At 42.8% G+C, this 20,000-nt stretch overlaps 1 protein-coding gene across 1 annotated transcript in view; it reads right to left on the bottom strand.

Annotated features, from left to right (window-relative positions):
• Nucleotides 1-20,000, bottom strand: part of LOC144017050 (cell migration-inducing and hyaluronan-binding protein-like) — a 161,650-nt gene that overhangs the window by 36,090 nt on the left and 105,560 nt on the right. The window contains exon 16 of the mRNA XM_077518291.1: nt 4,211-4,296. Coding sequence (XP_077374417.1) covers nt 4,211-4,296 — 86 coding nt within the window. The remainder of the gene's footprint in view (nt 1-4,210; nt 4,297-20,000) is intronic.

Genomic DNA, 20,000 nt, shown 5'->3' with positions numbered 1-20,000 from the left:
TGACTGTTACAACAGTGAGATAGTTTGCCTTCGTCATGAAAATGTGGAGTAACGCATTGATTCTCTGGACAGTAACTTTAATCAGACTACTTTGTAGAATAAAGTAACGCGGTAGACTATTAGTTACTTTAGAAAGCAACTTTTTGGAGTAACGCGTTACTAAGTAACGCGTTACTCCAAAAAGTTACTAAGTAACGCGTTACCGGCAACACTGGTCGTGGCAAAGGAAATATGAAATGCAAAATTTGATGCCCCACGCCATCAGATATTATTTTACAAACTCACAGTTGTCACAGTTCTTGAGATGGTACAGCCCAAGTTTGAAGTTAATTGGGTTACCGGTAACTGTCTAGGAAAAGGCAGCAAAAAGTAGTGATGTTCCGCTCGAAGCAGACGCTCGAGACAAGTATCGAGCGCTCGCTGCACTAATGTCTCGACACGTTCCGTTGCTGCACTTCATTCAGTGGAAAATCACCTGGCCGCGGAAGTGAAGCGTTGTTACGTCAGACGCGTGTCGGCCGTGACTATCGACGTGTCACTCAGGTGGGGAGGGGTCGAGTCGGTCAATTTGGATGAATCAAACTCACAATGCTTATAAAGGGCCAAGATTCCTCAATATGTTGTGGGTTGTGAGGAGAAGAGCATTTTTGCGCATTACGTCATTATTGAGAACGAGGGAGAGTGAGGTGAAGGTAGATCAGATTACACATTAGATTAATTTGCAATTGCACATAGTGTAGACATTCATACACACTACACTCATTCATACATACATACATACAAACGTACATACATACATACATACATACATAAGACTTGGCGTGGCGTAGATGACTTGGAAGACTTGAATTCAACACTCAACATACAACATGCAGCAACCAGACTAGACAAAAAGCACTTCACCAACAAAAGGACAACATGCAATGTATAACATTCAACGTATAATGCTCCCACACCCGCGTAAAACAAACACCTCTCCCTTATACCAACACTAATAAGACAATAACCTTGGAAACACTGCAGGCAGAGGACACTAATTAGGTCACACAAACGGGGAGGGAGACACACACAGGTGGACAAGGTTAACAGTGACGAGACTAGGGGAGACGAAACTGGACAAAAGACAACACAAACACCCAAAACCAAACTAAAACCCAACCACCCAAAACCGAAACATGACAGACCCGAAAGTACTTGGAGGATCGGAGCGTTGGCATTCTCCAAATGCTTAGGAAAGGTTGCTTCGTTCTCATGATGTTTTTCCTTGATTTTTGGAATTTCCCATTTCGGGGGTTTTCCTGGCTCAAATTGAGGCAGAGGTGTTATCACTCTGATTATGATGGATGACTACCGATACCAGGTATCGGTACCAATATCTGCAAAATCTTATTTTAAGGTATTGGTATCTACGACGGTGACCGATACCAATGTGATTTTTGTCACAAGTGGATAGCCAGCTGAGCCAGAGCTTACTGCATTTTTTAATAGCAAGGTGCAATGTAGAAAACATCCGGGTCCTAGCAGTGGCAACTATTTTGGACCCAAGATTCAAAACTCTGGGATTTGGTAACCAAACAAAAGCACAAGAGGCTTTTTCTCGGCTCATAGCTGAATATGCAGGAATGATGGCAAGGCACTCAGAATCCACACCCATGACATCCTAGGTGATATAACTTCATTTAATCTCTGCTTATTTATGTCTATAAGAGTAATATGTCTATTTCCATTTTTTTTTACAGCATACAATGGATGAAGCCCCTGGACCATCAACCCAACAGGATAACCCCGATAATCTTTGGGCCCTTCTGGACTGCAGAGTTGGTCGGTTGCATTAGTCTGGAGTTACCTTGACACCGAAACATGAATGATCACTTTAATATCTTTCTGTCCTGATGTCTTGCAGGTGAAACACAGAGGGGCATATTCACTAAGAATGCGCTGCGTCCAGTAATAGCGCGAAATATTGCACCACAACTGCACCCGCAGTCTGCGCCCAGTTACCCACCTATTCACTAAGGATATTGCTCTAATCATATAACGGCGCAAACACGCCCACAAAACTGACAGCTTGGAGCAAATTTGCACCTGATTTACCACACATGGCAATGCATTTGCGCCAAGAACATGGTTGTTTTAGTAACAGTTGCGAGAAAGATGACATTATCAGAAAGCGAGGTTGGACTAAGCGTTTAGAGCGCCATTAAGCTGTACACAGCAGAGAGGACGACAACGACGTCATTCATTCATAAAGTGCAATTTATTGGTGCGATCGTGTTTCAAAAATATATTTTCAGAGGTTGGCGTGGCCGTACAGTATGCATCTGGCACGTAAAAATTATCGTAAAATGCCTCCCCGCTATTGCCGATCAGCCCGGGTTACGTGATGTGTCTTAAACTAACATGGAAATATTTCCCCCTTGCTCTCTTTTTCTCTCTCTCTTTCTCTCCACTCTGCGTGATCAGCCGCTCATGTTGTGCGGCAAATGGCATGCACTGCCGGAGATCGAGGTGCGTCAGGTTAATACATGCTTTCCAAAAACGCGGTGTTGCTATTTGGGCTGGCGTTAGTGAATTAGCAGTCCTAGGGCCAAGGCTAAGCCATTTGGCTTGTCTACCATCTAGGGCCATAGGGCAGCCAATTGGCTGGATTAGCTTTCGCTAATATCCTAGCTCAGGTGTTAAAAGCCCAACAATTTGCATGTTCTAATTTCCATGCCGACGGGACCATCCAAGTTGCTAGACTATTATGCAAATGTGGCAATTACTCTGTACGAATCTACTGCGAAAGTGAAACGATCTTTTGGCTTTCCAAAAAATGAGAAAGAGGCAGATCTCTTTAGAACTAGTGTACACTTTTTTTTTTTCACACCATGGTATAACATTTCCACTGTTATGATTATGATCATAATGGAAAGGTGTTCTCTCCTCTGTTTTTCGTAAAAGGTCAAAACTATTTGATTTGTATTTCTTGCTGAGATTTACTGCTGTAGCACACACAAGATCCAAACAAATCTTCACTTAGAAATTGCTGCAATGAAATATACAAACAAATATGTGAAGCATGGGGATAAAGTGATAGAGAAGACAAATGCTTATTTTTTAAATCTGAAGCCAGCTCTTTCTTCAACTATTCAAATTATTGTAGAAATAGGTCTAGAAACAAGAAATGCTTTCAATATTTCAATGCTTTTATTTACCACAGTTTGATGTTTTAGTACAGATTTGATCAGTAATTGTGGAAGTTTATCGGACGATAATTGGCACTGTTACACTTTCTTTCTATATTTGCTACATGTATAATTCTATTGATCAAAACAGCACACTGTTGCATGCTTGTTCTTACACCAACACCTCGGGTTCCTACTTTAGTCACGCCCACCCATCCACACATGTGACAATTACCCTACTCTGTATTCATCTACTGGGAAAGTGAGCTAATCTTGTGGCTTCCCAAACCGTTGTGTTGTGATGGAATGACAGATATCTTTAGAATTAGGTAAAATATTTTCATGACACACAAGAAAGCAGGGTAACTAAATACACATGGTAACGAGATAACAACAGACACCTGGGCAAGATACAAGAGGCTTGGGGAGCTGATTGGTCAACACAGTGGGAAGGGAAGACACACTCAGGTGGATGTGGTTAGACATAACTGGACAAGGGAACAGACAAGGAACACATGACAAACAACCAAAAACACCAAAAGAAAACAAAATCCCACCCCCACAGAAGCAAAACATGATAGCGGCCACTGCTCGGTCTTAATAAACACATTTTGCTTTGTGGTAAAAGCCTTGATACAGTAGCTTGGATGGAAAAGCATGAAAAGATCTCTTCATATTGGTACTACTATGGAGTCACGATTGTCTAGAAAAACATTACCACCTTCCCCCAATGACAAACCATGTATCTTTGAAACTCAATCTCGATGCCCTTTTGACTAATATTTTACTTTATTTTAATTATTATATGTTTATTTTATTTTTCTCTCTCTAAAAATCTTGTTCATTGCATTTGTTGCTCTGGTAAAATATAAAAAAAATTTCACCTTGTTTTTCTCCAGATCACCGTGAGCACAGAAATGCATAACTGTGAGGCAAACGTGCCAAACATTTACAGATGACTACACTTGTAGTAGTATAAGAAAATCCCTGAGCATAGTTAAATATTTGAACAACTAATGTAAAAGAGGGCAACAATTTCATACCTGGCTCCAACCAGTGACAGGAAAGGTCTCTTGTCCTTGTCATTTGCCTGAGTGGTCTTGACTCCATTATCTAGGATGAATCCAGCCTGAAACAAAGGAAAAATATTCATTTCAAGCACTGAGCACACATATGAGCTAGTATTACTATTTCACATTAGCAGTATATCGTATCATTAAATATATCAAAATCATAATAATACAAGTGCTCGTCAAAAAATTTGAATATCCTCAAAAAGTTGATTAATTTCCATAATTCCATTCAAAAAGTCAAAATTTCATAGATAATAGATTGCCCACAATTCAAGTGATTTCAATTATTTATTTGTTATTTTTACATTATTTGGGCTTCCAGCTAAAAAAAACAAACACGAAAAACTGTGAAGAAATCACCATGCATACTTCCCAGTGTTTTGCATGAGGAAAAAAGGATGGATGGATGGTATTTCCAAAACGGTATGTCAATCTTGAGTAGTTGGTTGGGAATCCCTTTGCCTTAATCAGTGCCTCAATGTGCCGTGGCATTGCCTGGGGGTCCTAGAAGTCCAGGTTTTCTTGATGCTTGCTGTCAGCTCTTTGTTTTTGAGTCTGGTGGGCTCATTTTCTTCTTGATAATGGTGTTTTGTGGTCCTCTTTTTCTTCTATTGAAGATTGGCATTGTTTTGAAAATACCGTCCATCCATCCATCCCTTTTTTCACATGCAAAACATTGGGAAGAATGCATGGTTATTTCTTCACAGTATTGTAATTTTTGGACATGCTGTTTTCCTGGGTTTTGTGAGCTGAAAGCCAAAATCATGTAAAAATAGACAAATGCATTCTTGAAATCACTTAAGTTCTGGGCCCTGAATCTAGAATAAATGAAAGTTTTACTTTTTGAATGGAATTCTGGAAATTCAACTTCTCAATGATATTCAAATTATTAGATCAACCCTTGTATGAACCAACCAGGATAAACTTAATCAAACTTAAAGCTACTCTATGTAGGATTTCCCCAAAAAATATCTTAACAATAGCCTTTTTATTTGACCATTTATGACTGAAACATATTCTAATTAGTAGATCAACATCTTCGCTGTTCACAATGGGTAATCCTACAAGCCTCTGGCCAATATTATTTAGGAAGCGTCCGGTCCGAATCCTTCGAATTTCCCGCCCTCTGTCTGCGGGATGTGACGTCATTCGCGTCATCATCAGTTGTTTCCTGTCGCGCGAAGACGGAACTAGTACAGATTTTCGCTGCCCCAGACACCCGCTGTTACTCCGCGGAAGCCTGCTAAAAAAAAAAAAAAAAAAAATGAAAACAATGTCAAGTGCCACGAAAAAAATAAAAATAATCTAAACTTGATAGTGACCGACGTCGGGCAAGAACGAGTCAACATTGGTTTGACATTTCAGCGGTGGAGAGAGTTGAGATCGGACTTGGATTAGAAAAGTGATTCACAGCTGGCTTTCTTCTACTCCAAAAGGTAAGAAGCGAGTATCTTGACATTTAGAAGAAAATGTGTTGTTTTCAAATAGCATTAACCTCAAGATCGATCACTTCTCGGTCGTAACTATTGGGGTGAAAGTGAGGTGGACGGCAACATTTAGCGTGAAAGGGACGGCAAAGTTGAATGTAATAGAACAGAATGATTTTATGAAGAACAGACGTTCCATTCCGCGGCGTTTCAATCAGGCTAAATGTTGCCTTATTTTCCTCCGTGAAAACAGCCTATTGTAGCTACATTATGCTAACGGAATGTGAGCGGTACTACTGAATGGCGATAACATTCACGGCCATATCACACTAAGTAGTGAATGGGTCTATATGTTTTTCACAATCGTCCATTTCCATAAATGACAGCCCACCTTTCGGCTCATGTACAATGACTCTAGCCTGGGGGCGACATACACTAATAATGACTAGAATCAGGTTGACGTCCGTCGAGCGGGGTGACTACAATATGTAACTGCATATTAACATCGGAATGAGGTCCAATTAATTGACGTAATTTGCACATCGTTTTGGAGTACAGCACAGGACTGGACTTCGACCGACTAAAGCAATATGATCTGCATGTCCCGTGGACATCAATTGTTTAGTGGGGATCGAGAGTCTCATTCCGTGAAGTGGCCAGCTTTGTATAACATTATAAAACTTCTTACCTCTGAAAACATAGTTTCATTGGATATGAAGAGCCCAGTCTTCAGCATTGAGGTCGTGCACGTACGAGTGCGCGCAGCGTGTACGAGCGTGCAGTTTGTTTTCGGCCACAGGTGGCAGTAGAGATTTGAAATTTTAAATCTTACATAGAGCTGCTTTAAGCCTGGTTCACACGGCAAGATTTTAAAATTGTCGGCCGATTTCCAATCTTTGACAGACACCACACGTGAAGAGAAAAAAATCACGGGAGTTCCAGTTTTGAACGTACCGTGCGTGGTGTACGGCCACACTGCACAATCAACACACTCCACACGAGCCGAGTTCATTCAAGAATGTGACGGGAAGTCTCGCAAAATCTCTCGAGATTAAACGTGGCTTCCGAGTCGTCAACATGAGTCGATCCTGGTTTTCAGCCGATAAAGCGGCATAAGAACAAAAGGTGTTGTTTAAAGGAGTGTAACCCCGGGTTTTCACCGGATGCGGTTGCGGTGCGGTTGCGGTGCGGTGCGTCTTGACTGCGTGCTCCGGACAGGTCAATTTTTTTGTCAATCCACACCGGCTCCGCACAGCTGCGGTCCGGCAGCTCCGTCGCCGCCCACTTCCCAACGTGTCTCGCGGGACCGCGCGCGCGCGATCATGTGGCATTTCACAACGACAAACATACAGAAAGTCTGTGCTCAACAGAGAAGCAAAAAGAGAGGTGGTCTTCTGCTATGAGATTACATGCAGCATCCTTTTTTTGGTTGTCCTTGTAAAGTATATTAATAACGAGAGTCGGGTCAGTGCGGGTCCACTCTTTATTTCTGTCTTCCGCGTCCGGCTGCCGCTCAGTACGGCAAGCGAGACGGGCACAACAAGCAATCGCGAACATCAAACTCACAATACATTACAGTCCTTATAAAAAGGATGTGCCGTGTCATATATTATTTTGTGGTTTTCCACCTCCAATATAAACCTCTCCTCGTCCATGTTCGCTGGTGTCTAAACCGTGAATGAGCACATGGCCCGTCGACGCCACGTCACGTTTTGCTGAAAAACTTGCGAAATAGGAGCTGGCGAGTGTTTTATTCTGAAAGGTAACCGGAAATTTATTTTGAAACTGCCTCGGTCTTCCTGTCCCGCTCGATGTGTTTTGTGCTAGCCTGCCATTTGCCGGAGGCCTACCGCTGCGGCGTCCGGCAAAAATAGAAAATAGGTCTATCCTTGCGGAAGGCTTGCGGCACGCCGCAGGCCTTCCGCAGTCGACACGCAACGCACCCGCAAGCGGTGTAAACTGCACCATTCGAATGAATGGAATCTAATTGCTTGCGTCGCCGGACCGCACCGCAACCGCACCGCAACCGCACCGCAACCGCATCCGGTGAAAACCCGGGGTAAATGGGCACTGGCAAGACATCGCTTGCCCTCGGCTCGGTGCTGGCGGCGCGGGTTGTTGTCCCACCCGGAGACCACGTTTATTTGTGGAGAATGTGTGTGCGTGTATAAAAAAAAAAATACACAAATAATTAAAAAAAAATAAAAAGAGTGTAATAGCGCGAGCACGGACTTTCTGCTGCGTCATGACTGTTTTGATTTTGGATTCCCCACCGGCTTCCTCGCTGGCTCGCTTTCTGATTGGCTGTACGTCACTGTCGATCTGCTGCGCGGAGCAAAATCGGGCCAAAAAATGTTGGATATGCCCGATTTCAACTCGCGTCCTTCCGAGTGCCGATATCGGGAGGCGCCGTGTGTGGCAGGATTATCTGTGAAGATTATCGCTTGCGTCTCGGCGCGTCCTTACGATTGTCGGGAGGGGAAATTTCGGGGCTAAAATCGGGCCAATTCTCCTGCCATGTGAACCAGGCTTTAATCACCCCCACGTTTTTTTTTTGTTTGTTTGTTTGTTTTTAGCTAAATAAACCACTATGAACACAGTATCTCCAAGTAGAAGTTCAGGTGGAAATAAATTTCACAGATTAATGTTAATCTAGTTATTGATGATACACAGGCATTACACTGCACAGCTACAGAGAAATACATACCATTAGATTTAGGACATGGGAATTTGTTTAAGGCAATAATATTTTCTGTATTGTACTATAGCGTAAATCGTGTCAATAAATTATGACCGGTAAATCAATAATTATTTATCATTAAATGAATAAATTGATTCCTTGATTGTTGGAGACTCCAAATGTAATGTTTATATTAATTCTGAGCTAGCCTTCGGAGCACGACATTGATTTTTGATAATTTTATCAGGATAACAGATGATAACCTCGGCAAATGTTAATATAAACTGTTAAAACATACACACAATATGCAGTCAAGTTTTGATTTTGTGCACGTTTATTTTGTAGTCTACCTGGTAACTTAAAGGAAGCAAAACTCTACCACTTTCTTCTAGGTTTGAATATTAAACTTGTGCTATCAAACTTGTGTGAAATGGCCCATTAATAGTCCAAATAATACATATCGTCACCCTCTTAAAATAATTGCCTTATGCCTAAGTCTATATTTTTTTTTTTTGAAAAATTATTATTATTTTTTCCTAAATCATCTCATTATTATGCAAATAGTTCAATTTTTGGTTTCCTGAAGAAACTGAAAAAAGTGACTTGGGCGTTTATTTTAAGGCAGAAGTGCCCAACCAGTCGATCGCGATCGACAGGTAGTCCGCGGACTGATCGCAAGTCGACCGCAAGGAGAGCGAGAGAGCGAGCGAGATTGCGAGAGAGAGGTTGTTTGTGTTAATTTATTTTTATTCTTATTTATTTTTTTGTAAGAACCACCCGTGTGGACCACATTGCACATTCAGTCAAAAAAGTATTTAAAAAAAAAAAAAAAAAATATATATATATATATATATATATATATATATATATATATATATATATATATATATATATATATATATATATGTATATATGTAACCCAGAAGTGCTGCACTGGCCCCTGCGCACTGGCGACGTGCTTGACGGAAGTGGGCAGCGGTCAGCATTAGCAGCTAGCAGCGGAGCACAACAGAGCACGTACAGGACGCACTAAAATGGCGGGAAAACGACCCAAAACATATCATTTTCATGAAGAGTAGGAGGAAGATTATTTTTTGGTTTATTATAATTCAAAACCCGTCTGTTTAATCTGCAAGGGAACAGTGGCGTTGGCGAAGAAAGGAAATCTGGAGCAGCACTTTAAAACTCTGCACGGGAGCTACGACAAAGAAATACCGACCAAAACCGCATTACGCACTGCAAAAGTGCGGGATTTGAAAGCACAGCTTGTAGCACAGCAAGCAATTTTCACAAAACCGAAGACCAAGTCTAAAGCCGCAACTATTGCTTCCTATCACGTAAGTCACGTTCTTGCTAAATACAAGAAGCCATTCAGAGACGAGGGAAATTGTTAAGGAAGCTTTTCTCGAAGCAGCAGATAGCCTTTTTAATGACTTTAAAAATAAATCTGAGATTCTAAAGGCCATCATCGAAGTGCAACTTTCCCGCAACACTACTACAAGGCGATGTGAGGGAATGGCTGTGGATGTACAGGAGCAGCTGAGGAAGGATATTGACAGATGTGAGCGCTTTTCCCTCCAGTTTGACGAGTCGACTGACATAGTGGATGTGTCACAATTATGCGTTTTCATCAGGATGGTTTTTGAAGACATGAGCACCAAGGAAGAGCTACTCATCATTTTGCCATTAAAAGGACACATATTTTATATTTTAAATGCTTTCATGGAATTTGTTGGTGAGACAAAGCTGCCTCTCTTCAAGCTGATCACACAGACCTAAATATCGACCACTGGTTAAACTTACTAATAAATTATATCTCAATGGAAAAAATCTCTGCCTTAAATAAAAATCAAGTATCAAGATTTAAACAAATATGGTCTATGTACATAGAATATTTTAATCTCAATTTGGCAACTTAATCCTGCCAAGATTCTGCCTGTTAACGAGAGCCACCACATCGTTACAACTTCTGTTTTCGCTGCTCCTGTATTTGGTATTTTGTATCTGATTGTTTTTATTTTTATATAGTCAGGAACCTAGTTGCTGCTAGTGGGCTCGAGCATACCACACTATACGACACTATACTCAATAACTCCTTAAGATCTATTTCTAGTGGGCACTAAGCATCAACACTTGGTGTTACTGCATGCTAATTAGTCAATTTTCTTGACGCCGTCCCCTGTGGTCGGGCGGGGGTGGTTCTGCCCCCCCCCCCCGTTGTCTGCTCGGTGGCGGTTGCGTCTTGGCCGCTCCCTGGGCCCCCTGTGGGGTGCGGTGTTGGGGTGCTTCCCCTGGTGCCCGGGGCGGTGCCGTCCCGGCGCGGTCCGCTGCTCCGTGCCCGGCGGCGCGGTTCGGGGTGGGTGGGCCTCCGGTGTGCCCCGTGGTTGCCTCTCCCCTCCCCCTTCCTCCCCCCCGTCGCCTCTCCCTCCTCGCCTCCTCCCGCCCATCCTCCTCTGCCTCCCGGTCCCTTTTCCCTTGTCGCCCTCCCTCCTCCTCCCCCCCCCCCGCCTCCTGCCCTGCAGCCGCCCTTTCGCCTTCTTGTCGTCTTCTCCCCGGGGGGGGGGGGGTGGAGGTATGGGTGGGTGGGGGGTTGGGTGCTGGGGGTCGGGGTGTGTTCGGGGGTTTGGGGGTCGGGGGTGGTGGGGCCTGGGTCGTGGTGGATGGCGGGTTTGGGTGGGGTGCGGGGGGGTCGTGGGGGGATGGGGGCTGGGGACCGGTGGGGCGCTGTGGGGGCCCGCTGGGCCTCGTTCTGCGGCCTTGGGCTCGGGGGTGTGGGCCGGGGCTGGGGCGGGGGTGTTCCGGGTGTCTGGGTCGGCTCGCCGACCGGTGTCCGCTCGGGTGGCTTGGGGGTGGCCTTGGTGCTGCCGCGGCCTGGGGGTTCCGGGGGGGGGGGCGGTGCTCGCTTTGCTGGACCGCGGTTGACGGCTTCTTTCTTTGGTGGTGGTCCTTATGCATGCCAGATCCGTCGCACCAGCATCTACTGAAACTCAACAGAAGTACCCTCTCCCTCCCACAGCCCCTTGAATCAGTTGGTGCTGGTGTCTGTGGTTCTCACTTTGCTTTATCTATCCTTCCCTCCTTCCTCTCTTTAGTTTTTCCTCTGGTCACTTGAGATTTTAATTTATTAGAAGTATGAGGTTTCTGGGGTTGGCATAAGACTCTGGTTTTGTAACCACGCAGGAGGGGTCTTGTTGGTGCTGGACTTCACTTTGATGGATTGGATGTACTGGCTTCTATTGATCTCACTCTGCCTTATCGATCCTTCCCTCCTTCCTCTCTTTAGTTTTTCCTCTGGGCTCTTGAGATCTCGCTAAATTTGCTGGAATTTAGAGGCTTCCGGGATTGGCGTAAGACTTTGATTTTGTAACCATGGGGAAGGCAGGAAGTGTTTGGTCGGTGCTGGATGTCACTTTGATTTACCTTTCTTTTCTCTTTTTTCTTTTTTTTCTGACCTTTTCTCTGGTCTCCTGACCATTTAAATCTCACGACTCTGGCAAGATTCTGAAGTACCTGGTTAAGGCGAAGGGTAATGGGATATTTATAAGGTTTTAGGTGAATGAATGAGTATAAATTTATACGTATTTGCACGCACGCACACGCACGCACGCAAACGCACACACGCAAACGCACGCACGCACGCAAACGCACGCACGCAAACGCACGCAAACGCACGCAAACGCACGCACACATACACAAAAAAAAAAAAAAAAAAAAAAAAAAAAAAAGAGCAATGATGACAAGACGTTGAATCGGTAAGACTACCGAATGAACAATTCTGAGCTCTTAAAAAAAAAAAAAAGGATGGTTTTTGAAGACATGAGCACCAAGGAAGAGCTACTCATCATTTTGCCATTAAAAGGACACATATTTTATATTTTAAATGCTTTCATGGAATTTGTTGGTGAGACAAAGCTGCCTCTCTTCAAGCTGATCACACAGACCTGGTGCTCCACACAGATGTTCGGTGGCTAAGTAGAGGCAACTTTTTGGCCAGATTTTCAGAGCTGTTGCCTGAAATCAAGGCCTTCCTGACCAATTCCAAGCATGTGGATTACAAGGGGTCTGCTCAAAAAATCCATACGGCAATATATCGTTGCGGGCCTCATTACAATACGCGTACCGATACGCAGGCGTCAGAATCGATATTGCTCGTTTACTTTAAATAGGCAGTTAACGTTTGCCTTTGCAGCTTGCATTGTACCTAAAAAAATAAAAACCAGCAGCTTCTTTGAAGTTAATTGCCTTCAATTAATGCAAATTAGCTCACCAGTGATTGGACGCTGTGTAAGAAAAATGAAAACAGAGGAAGAATATCAACACTTATTTACTTATAAACTTAACATGGCACGTTTCTTAATGTACCAATTTTCATATATTTTGTTTAAAAACGAAATAGAATGTGTTACATGAAAAAAAAATCTGTTTTTATTTGCCGAAATATTTGAAATAAGCACATTTTAGAGCTGTAATTTTAATACTTTGATATTTTTCCTCATATCGGCTCATGTCTATTAATAAATGTTCCCGGTGTGTCTATGAAAGCTGCTCCTTGCTCTGAAGTGCGTACACATTTAGAACAGGCATGCCGCTAGGTGGTAAACCAGAAGAGCTGCGAACAAAAATATTTTTGGCAGTCAGCATAACAAACATATCCTTTAGGTACACATATGACTGTTTTTATAAAATGCAAGAAAATGAATGTAATATATCGGGATACGTATCGCCTTGAAGATCAAGTATTGGGATACATATGTATCGCAATACGTATCGTATCGTGACCCCTGTATCGTGATACGTATCGTATCATGAGGTTGGCGGCAACACCCAGCCCTATGGATTACCATGCAAAGTTAGAGGACCACCAGTGGCTATTAGATTTATCATTCCTCACTGATTTGACTGGCGAGCTCAATGACTTGAATTTAGAGCTACAGGGAAAGGATAAAGATGTACTCAACATGGTGAGTTCAGTGAACACATTTAAAAGCAAGCTACAGCTGATGTCAACCAGGCTGCAGCATGGCAACCTGCACAACTTTCCTCACATGCAAACAGAACTACAGCGTCAAGGAAAAAGTGTGACGCAGATTGACCGTGCACGTTATGAGGAACTTGTTCAAAGCATCTTGTCAGAGTTTGAGAGGCGTTTTACTGACTTTGCCTCAATTGAGCCTGTAGCCAGCTATATGTGTTTTCCATTTGCTAAAAATATTGATGTTGGCGACATTGCTGCCAAAGTGAAAACACTTTTTGACATGGAAATCTCTGCACTTGAGGATGAGATTCTGACCTTGCAAAATGACATTGAGATGAAAGCCAGATCAACATTTGCTCAACCTGGAGAGCATGTCAAGTTCTGGAAACTGCTGGTGGAGGAGAGGAATCCCAACCTTAGAAGATGTGCCTTGGACCTGACAGCTCTTTTTGGATCAACTTACCTGTGCGAGTCTGCATTCTCACACATGAAAATCATCAAGTCCAAGTACAGATCAGTAATGACCAATGACCACCTTGTTGCCTGCCTACGACTTGCAACCTGCACCTATACTCCTGATTACGAGAAGCTAGCTGCCTCCTCCCAGTGTCAGGTCTCCCACTAAGGTAGGAAGTGATTTACTTTTTTTAAAAACTCAGCGCTATACTTGTCTTGTATCTGCCCCCCCTCCCTCCAGTTTCTTTCATATTAAGGTAAGTTATGGTTATTATTATTCATTATGGAGTTTGCCAAGTATGTGTTGCATGAGTGAGCTCAGAAGAGCGCTATCTGATGTCTAGTGGTGTGTAAAACAACACAAAAAAGTGTTGTGAGGTTACAGCAGGCTGGAAAAGATGTGTGAGAGTTTGCGATATTGACACTGAAGATCTTGGGTTAAAAAGGTTGGGCATCCCTGTTTTAAGGTGTCAATATTAAGTTCAAATATAGATTTTTTTTGTGCATTTTTTTTTCCAAAAAGAAGATCTTAATTAAAAAATAAAATAAAATGTAGGCCAGGTAGTAAGCACTATCGCGCATGCTACTATTGTGCAAAATTAGAATATTTTGGAGTGAAGCCCAGACAGAGCCCACTTATTGCCCATACTTAAAGCCTAATTTATGCCTCCACGTTTGCTCTTGCGTCGATGAGCGCCGTCGATCACATGATCGACGCGAGCCATGAATTTTAAGTGCTGCGTCGCTCGTGGCCGGCCGACGTGCACACGTCGCCAATCCTTGGACGCACGTCGATGGCGGGGCGTCGCTCGCTTCTGATTGGTCCGTTCGATGGCGTTTTTTCTTTTTTTTCTCTCTCTCTCTCTCTACCCGCCCCCCCGCCCAGATAGTTTCCGTGAAGGCAACTGGCGGCGCAAATCGACTTCCCTGCTCGGAGACCACGGCTGTGCATGTGGATATGTGCCTGGGACGAGAGGCGGAAAACAACAATAACAAAAATAAAAAAATAAAAAACTGTGTTCGCTAAGCGCACGGCTGTTGTGTTTTGGCGAGTTTACGGCCGACACCGGTGCAAATTGGCAATAATTAATTGCCACGGTGATGAACTTACTCTCCCCCCGGCTTTGTTTCGTGTTTCTGAATTAAATTGAACTTCCTGAATCCGTCATAAAATGCAGAGGAATCGCCACTCTGTGGCGGCCCAGCCATAGCGACAGCGGGACTTGGTGTGAAACTCCAGCAGACACCGATGTGTATTGCGCACAAGTCGGAAGGCAAACGCACGAGCGGAGCTCCAACGTGACGCCTCGACGCGAGCCTCTCGCAGAAGCATACTGAGGCCTTCAGTATGCTTCTGCGAGAGGCTCCGGTGTCGGCCGTAAACTCGCCAAAACACAACAGCCGTGCGCTTAGCGAACACAGTTTTTTTTTGTTTTTTTTTTGTTATTGTTGTTTTCCGCCTCTCGTCCCAGGCACATATCCACATGCACAGCCGTGGTCTCCGAGCAGGGAAGTCGATTTGCGCCGCCAGTTGCCTTCACGGAAACTATCTGGGCGGCGGGCGGGGAGAGAGAGAGAGAAAAAAAAGAAAAAACGCCATCGAACGGACCAATCAGAAGCGAGCGACGCCCCGCCATCGACGTGCGTCCAAGGATTGGCGACGTGTGCACGTCGGCCGGCCACGAGCGACGCAGCACTTAAAATTCATGGCTCGCGTCGATCATGTGATCGACGGCGCTCATCGACGCGAGAGCAAACGTGGAGGCATAAATTAGGCTTGAGGCCTTAAGTTTCTCCCACCTACTGTCCAAGTGGGGCCCAACAACAAAGCTCACTCCATAGGTCACTGAATTTTGGAGTCAAGGACGCATCTGTTGAGGTAGGACTCATCTGTACTTGCTTCTGCACTCGCTCGTAATTTCTAACTACTTGTGGATTTTTGCATTGGGATTTTTAACTACATTGTTGCAGAATGCCTGGCGGAAAAAGAGCTGACGAGATTGAGGAGATAAAATCTTCAGTTGTAAAACTCACTGGAATGGTCTCTGAATTCAGAATCGAGGCACTAAGGCAATGGGCAGAATGCAAGCCGATCTACTCACTGGAACTCATCGAATTGTTGCCATGGAACAAAAAGTGGATAATTTGAAACAGAATCATCGCATCAACCATGTGATAGTCACAGGTATCAAGATCAAGCCGCTCCGCGGCCCTCTGGTCAGAGCTGCGGCTGGCACAAACGCAGAAGATTCTGACCAATCTTCAGGGAAACAATGTGTGGTACAGCAAGTGACACTTCAACTCAGAGATTTGGGATTAACTATAGATAGTCCCAGGTCAGTCTTTTCTTATTTTATTTTTTTAACCCATAAGAACCCAGACCCATTTTTCGTTGAAAGAAAATTATTTGGAATATATTAACAGACCAAGTGGACCACATAAAACACATTTCTGATGTTTTTTTCAGAATAACACTTTTTCATACCAAAGATCTGTATTGTTACATATATATCACATTGGGCGTTAGTGGTAAACAATATTTTTTATTTGACATTAAGTAAACATAAAAGTTTTTAGTCCTTGTTACATGAAAAGTGCCTTTTACTTGCATTTCAACAACATATATTGTAGCTGTGACTTTAATAAAGTTTTACATAAAATTATTCAGTTTTGCTTTGTCACAAAATTGCCAACTGTATCAAAAATAAATAATACTGCATATTTGGAGGCGTTCGTAGCAAGCTACCATGGGTACAAAGAACTGAACAACAGACCCGAAAAACAAAAGTTGTGCAAAACAAAAAACAAAAAGTGTTTTAGCCTACACAAGATGGTCAGACTTGAAACAGTTTCGTTCCTCAGTGAAGCAAAGATGCACATCACATTTCTCACAGAGTGGTTGTTGCACTGACTTTGCAGTGCTTGCAGCGGGCAAGTTTGTCACACTTCACAGGCCAATGTGCAACTTGGTCAGAGCGAACATCATCTGGAACTCCAAGCCGAACCCTTTTTGGCGGTCGTGATTGTGGTGGTGAAGATGTAGGATTGAGTGATGGTCGGCCTTTTCGTGCCTCCAAAAGAATGAGGCTAGTGGCAACCTCTGCCTGGAAGCTCTTTTGTCGCAGTACATTTTTGACATCAAGCAGTTTACAGTCATGGCGGTAGATCAACCAAGCGTTAACCAGACCTAACATGATGGTGTGCCAGAACAAGTAGAGGTACCACCTCCGTGACCTCATGTGGTACTTGCACCTTGCAATGCATGAATCAAGGAGATCTACTCCTCCCATGAATGTGTTGTATTCTTTCACTATGTTTGGTCTTCTGACCTCCAAAAATTTCTTGTCTGCTTTGCTCCAGCGTCGAGCATTATCTTGAGGCTCAACTGCACGGTAGGATGAGATCAGGGTAACAGATTTGTTGTCATACCACTTGGCAATGACCAGCCTTTCTTCTTTTTCCACCCTGGCATCAACAGATCCTCTGATTCTCTTGGCATGACTTTTATCATCTTCAAGCTGACACCCAGCCAAGCAATTGCCATGCAGAGTTCCCAAAAACTATATCCTTCTGCTGAAGAAGTTTGAGTACCAGTGGTGCTGAAGAAAAAAGATTGTCAGCAAACACTGTGTAGTTTTGGTCTGATGGGAGAGTTTCACACAGCTTGACCACAACATCTCCTCCCATGCCAAGTAAAGATGTTTTCCCAGTGCAGAATACACAATAATTAGATATTTTCTTTTATAGGATAAGCATAGGATAATAAAACTGTTAGCATTATATTAGCATACCAAACAATGCTTCACTTTCACATTCTTTTAGGTTTCTATTTGTTCAGTACACTTTTAATTGACAAGCAGAACATACTTCAACTGAATAATACCAGATTCCACTAAATAGATTGGGCAGATTATTACCAATTTTGTTATTGTGACAAACATGTCACATCAATTTTTCATTCGTATTTTACGGCCTTTAGCCCAATGTGACATGTATGACACAGCGATATTTCAATACCTGGTTTGATATTAGTTTCTTCAATAAATCTGGTGAGACCAGGTTGAGTGTACTATAGGACATGTTAACAAAGTTTTGGAACTGTCAAATGAGTTTGAAATGACCTGTAGCATCAAATAACAGGTCTTTGATGTTGTCTGCTTCTATGATGTTAACACACCAGCCATACCACCATATTGGAGTAGTCAGTTCCTGACAGAGTCACATGACTATCACATGGTCTTCATTCCAGGATGTTGAGTATGCGTCACTTAGGGTTTTAATGGGATAAAGTCAGACATAGCGTTTTATAACAAAGAGACTGGGGGGTTCAAAGTGTTTGTTACACTGGCATCACCGTGGGTTCTTATGGGTTAAGATTTGAGGCCGCAAATGTTGAACATGTGTTGAATTGAGTGGATAATCTGGATATAAAACCCATTGTTCCTTATATTTCCTGTACAATAATAGTCTTTAATTTAGTCTGACTGTGGCGCGCCCGCACGCAGCCACGCACGCGCGCACGCACATACACACAACTTCTTCATGCCCTTCCCTTCATTTCAATGTTGTATGGTCATTAAAACACAGGCGATGGTGGTTGTTTGTTTGTTTGTTAGTTGTTTGCCGTGACCAGCAACTGATCACCGAATGTTATTTTGTAACGCCGATTAGATATTTATTTATTTATTTATTTTTTACGCCGAGGAGAATAACTGCGGTGAAGTTAGTTTTAGGTTGGATATTCGATATTCGACAGACATTCGCGATGCCACCTCCGGGGGAAAGCGCCTCGTCTCGGGGATACGCTCCGGGGGCTACTGCACTGAAACTAGCCGCCTTTTCTTTTTACGCAGTCAAGCCAGCCGCACTTCATTTAATCTGTTCGCCCTTTTCTAGGATTTACGGTAGTGTGCGCGAAAGGACGCTGGCACGGAGTACGACATCCTGTTTTCAAAATAAAGTATCACTTTTCACATCCTGTTTTCAAAATAAAGGATCACTTTTCAAGATTAAAAGATGTTTTTTCTCACTATTATTATTATTATTGTAAGTTTAAAAGACGTTTCACTGGGAATGCACTCTGGTGGGGTGATATTGAGAAATAACATTCATATGTACAATATGAAGTTAATTTAAAATGAAGAAAATGTTGAAATTGAGAAAAAAAAGAGGTATGTGTCATCACGCAGACATGCAACGATGAGCCAGGACTAATTTGGAGTCAATAGGTCGCATTACCTGGAAGCTATTAAGCTAAACTGCTAATATTTTTCAGAAAAATAAAAAATAAAAATAAGTGGAGGTGTAAAATGAAAAAAAGAGAGGGATGCATCATCTATCAGATATACCACTATGATGCAGCAATGATTTGAGGTCAATATGTCACATGACCTGGAAGCTACTGAGCTAAGATGCTAATTCTGAAATATAAAAATCCATAGAAAAAAATGAAAGATGTCAAATCGAAAAACAAGAGGCGTATCTCATGCGGCAGGCCCGGCACTACTATCCCACACTGATTTTGAGTCCACAGGTCACATGACCTAGAAGCTATTGAGCTCAGACACAAATTTTTACATTAAAAAATTAATTTAAAAAAATTGAAAGACGTAAAATCGAAAAACAAGAGGCGTATCTCATGTGGCAGGCCCGGCACTACTATCCCACACTGATTTTGAGAAAATTGGTCACATGACCTGGAAGCTATTGAGCTCGGATGCTAATTTTTACATTTAAAAATGAATAGAAAAAATTGAAAGATGTAAAATCGAAAAACAAGAGGCGTATCTCATGCGGCAGGCCCGGCACTACTATCCCACACTGATTTTGAGAAAATTGGTCACATGACCTGGAAGCTATTGAGCTCGGATGCTAATTTTTTCATATAAAAATGAATAGAAAAAATTTAAAGATGTAAAATCGAAAAACAAGAGGCGTATCTCATGCGGCAGGCCTGGCACTACTATCCCACACTGATTTTGAGAAAATTGGTCACATGACCTGGAAGCTACTGAGCTCGGATGCTAATTTTTTCATATAAAAATGAATAGAAAAAATTGAAAGATGTAAAATCGAAAAACAAGAGGCGTATCTCATGCGGCAGGCCTGGCACTACTATCCCACACTGATTATGAGAAAATTGGTCACATGACCTGGAAGCTATTGAGCTCGGATGCTAATTTTTACATTAAAAAATGAATAGAAAAAATTGAAAGATGTAAA

This window comes from Festucalex cinctus, chromosome 4 (genome assembly GCF_051991245.1).
Source record: "Festucalex cinctus isolate MCC-2025b chromosome 4, RoL_Fcin_1.0, whole genome shotgun sequence".
NCBI lineage: Eukaryota > Metazoa > Chordata > Actinopteri > Syngnathiformes > Syngnathidae > Festucalex > Festucalex cinctus.
The sequence above is the reverse complement of the archived record's forward strand: the minus strand, read 5'-3'. Positions and strand labels throughout refer to the sequence as shown.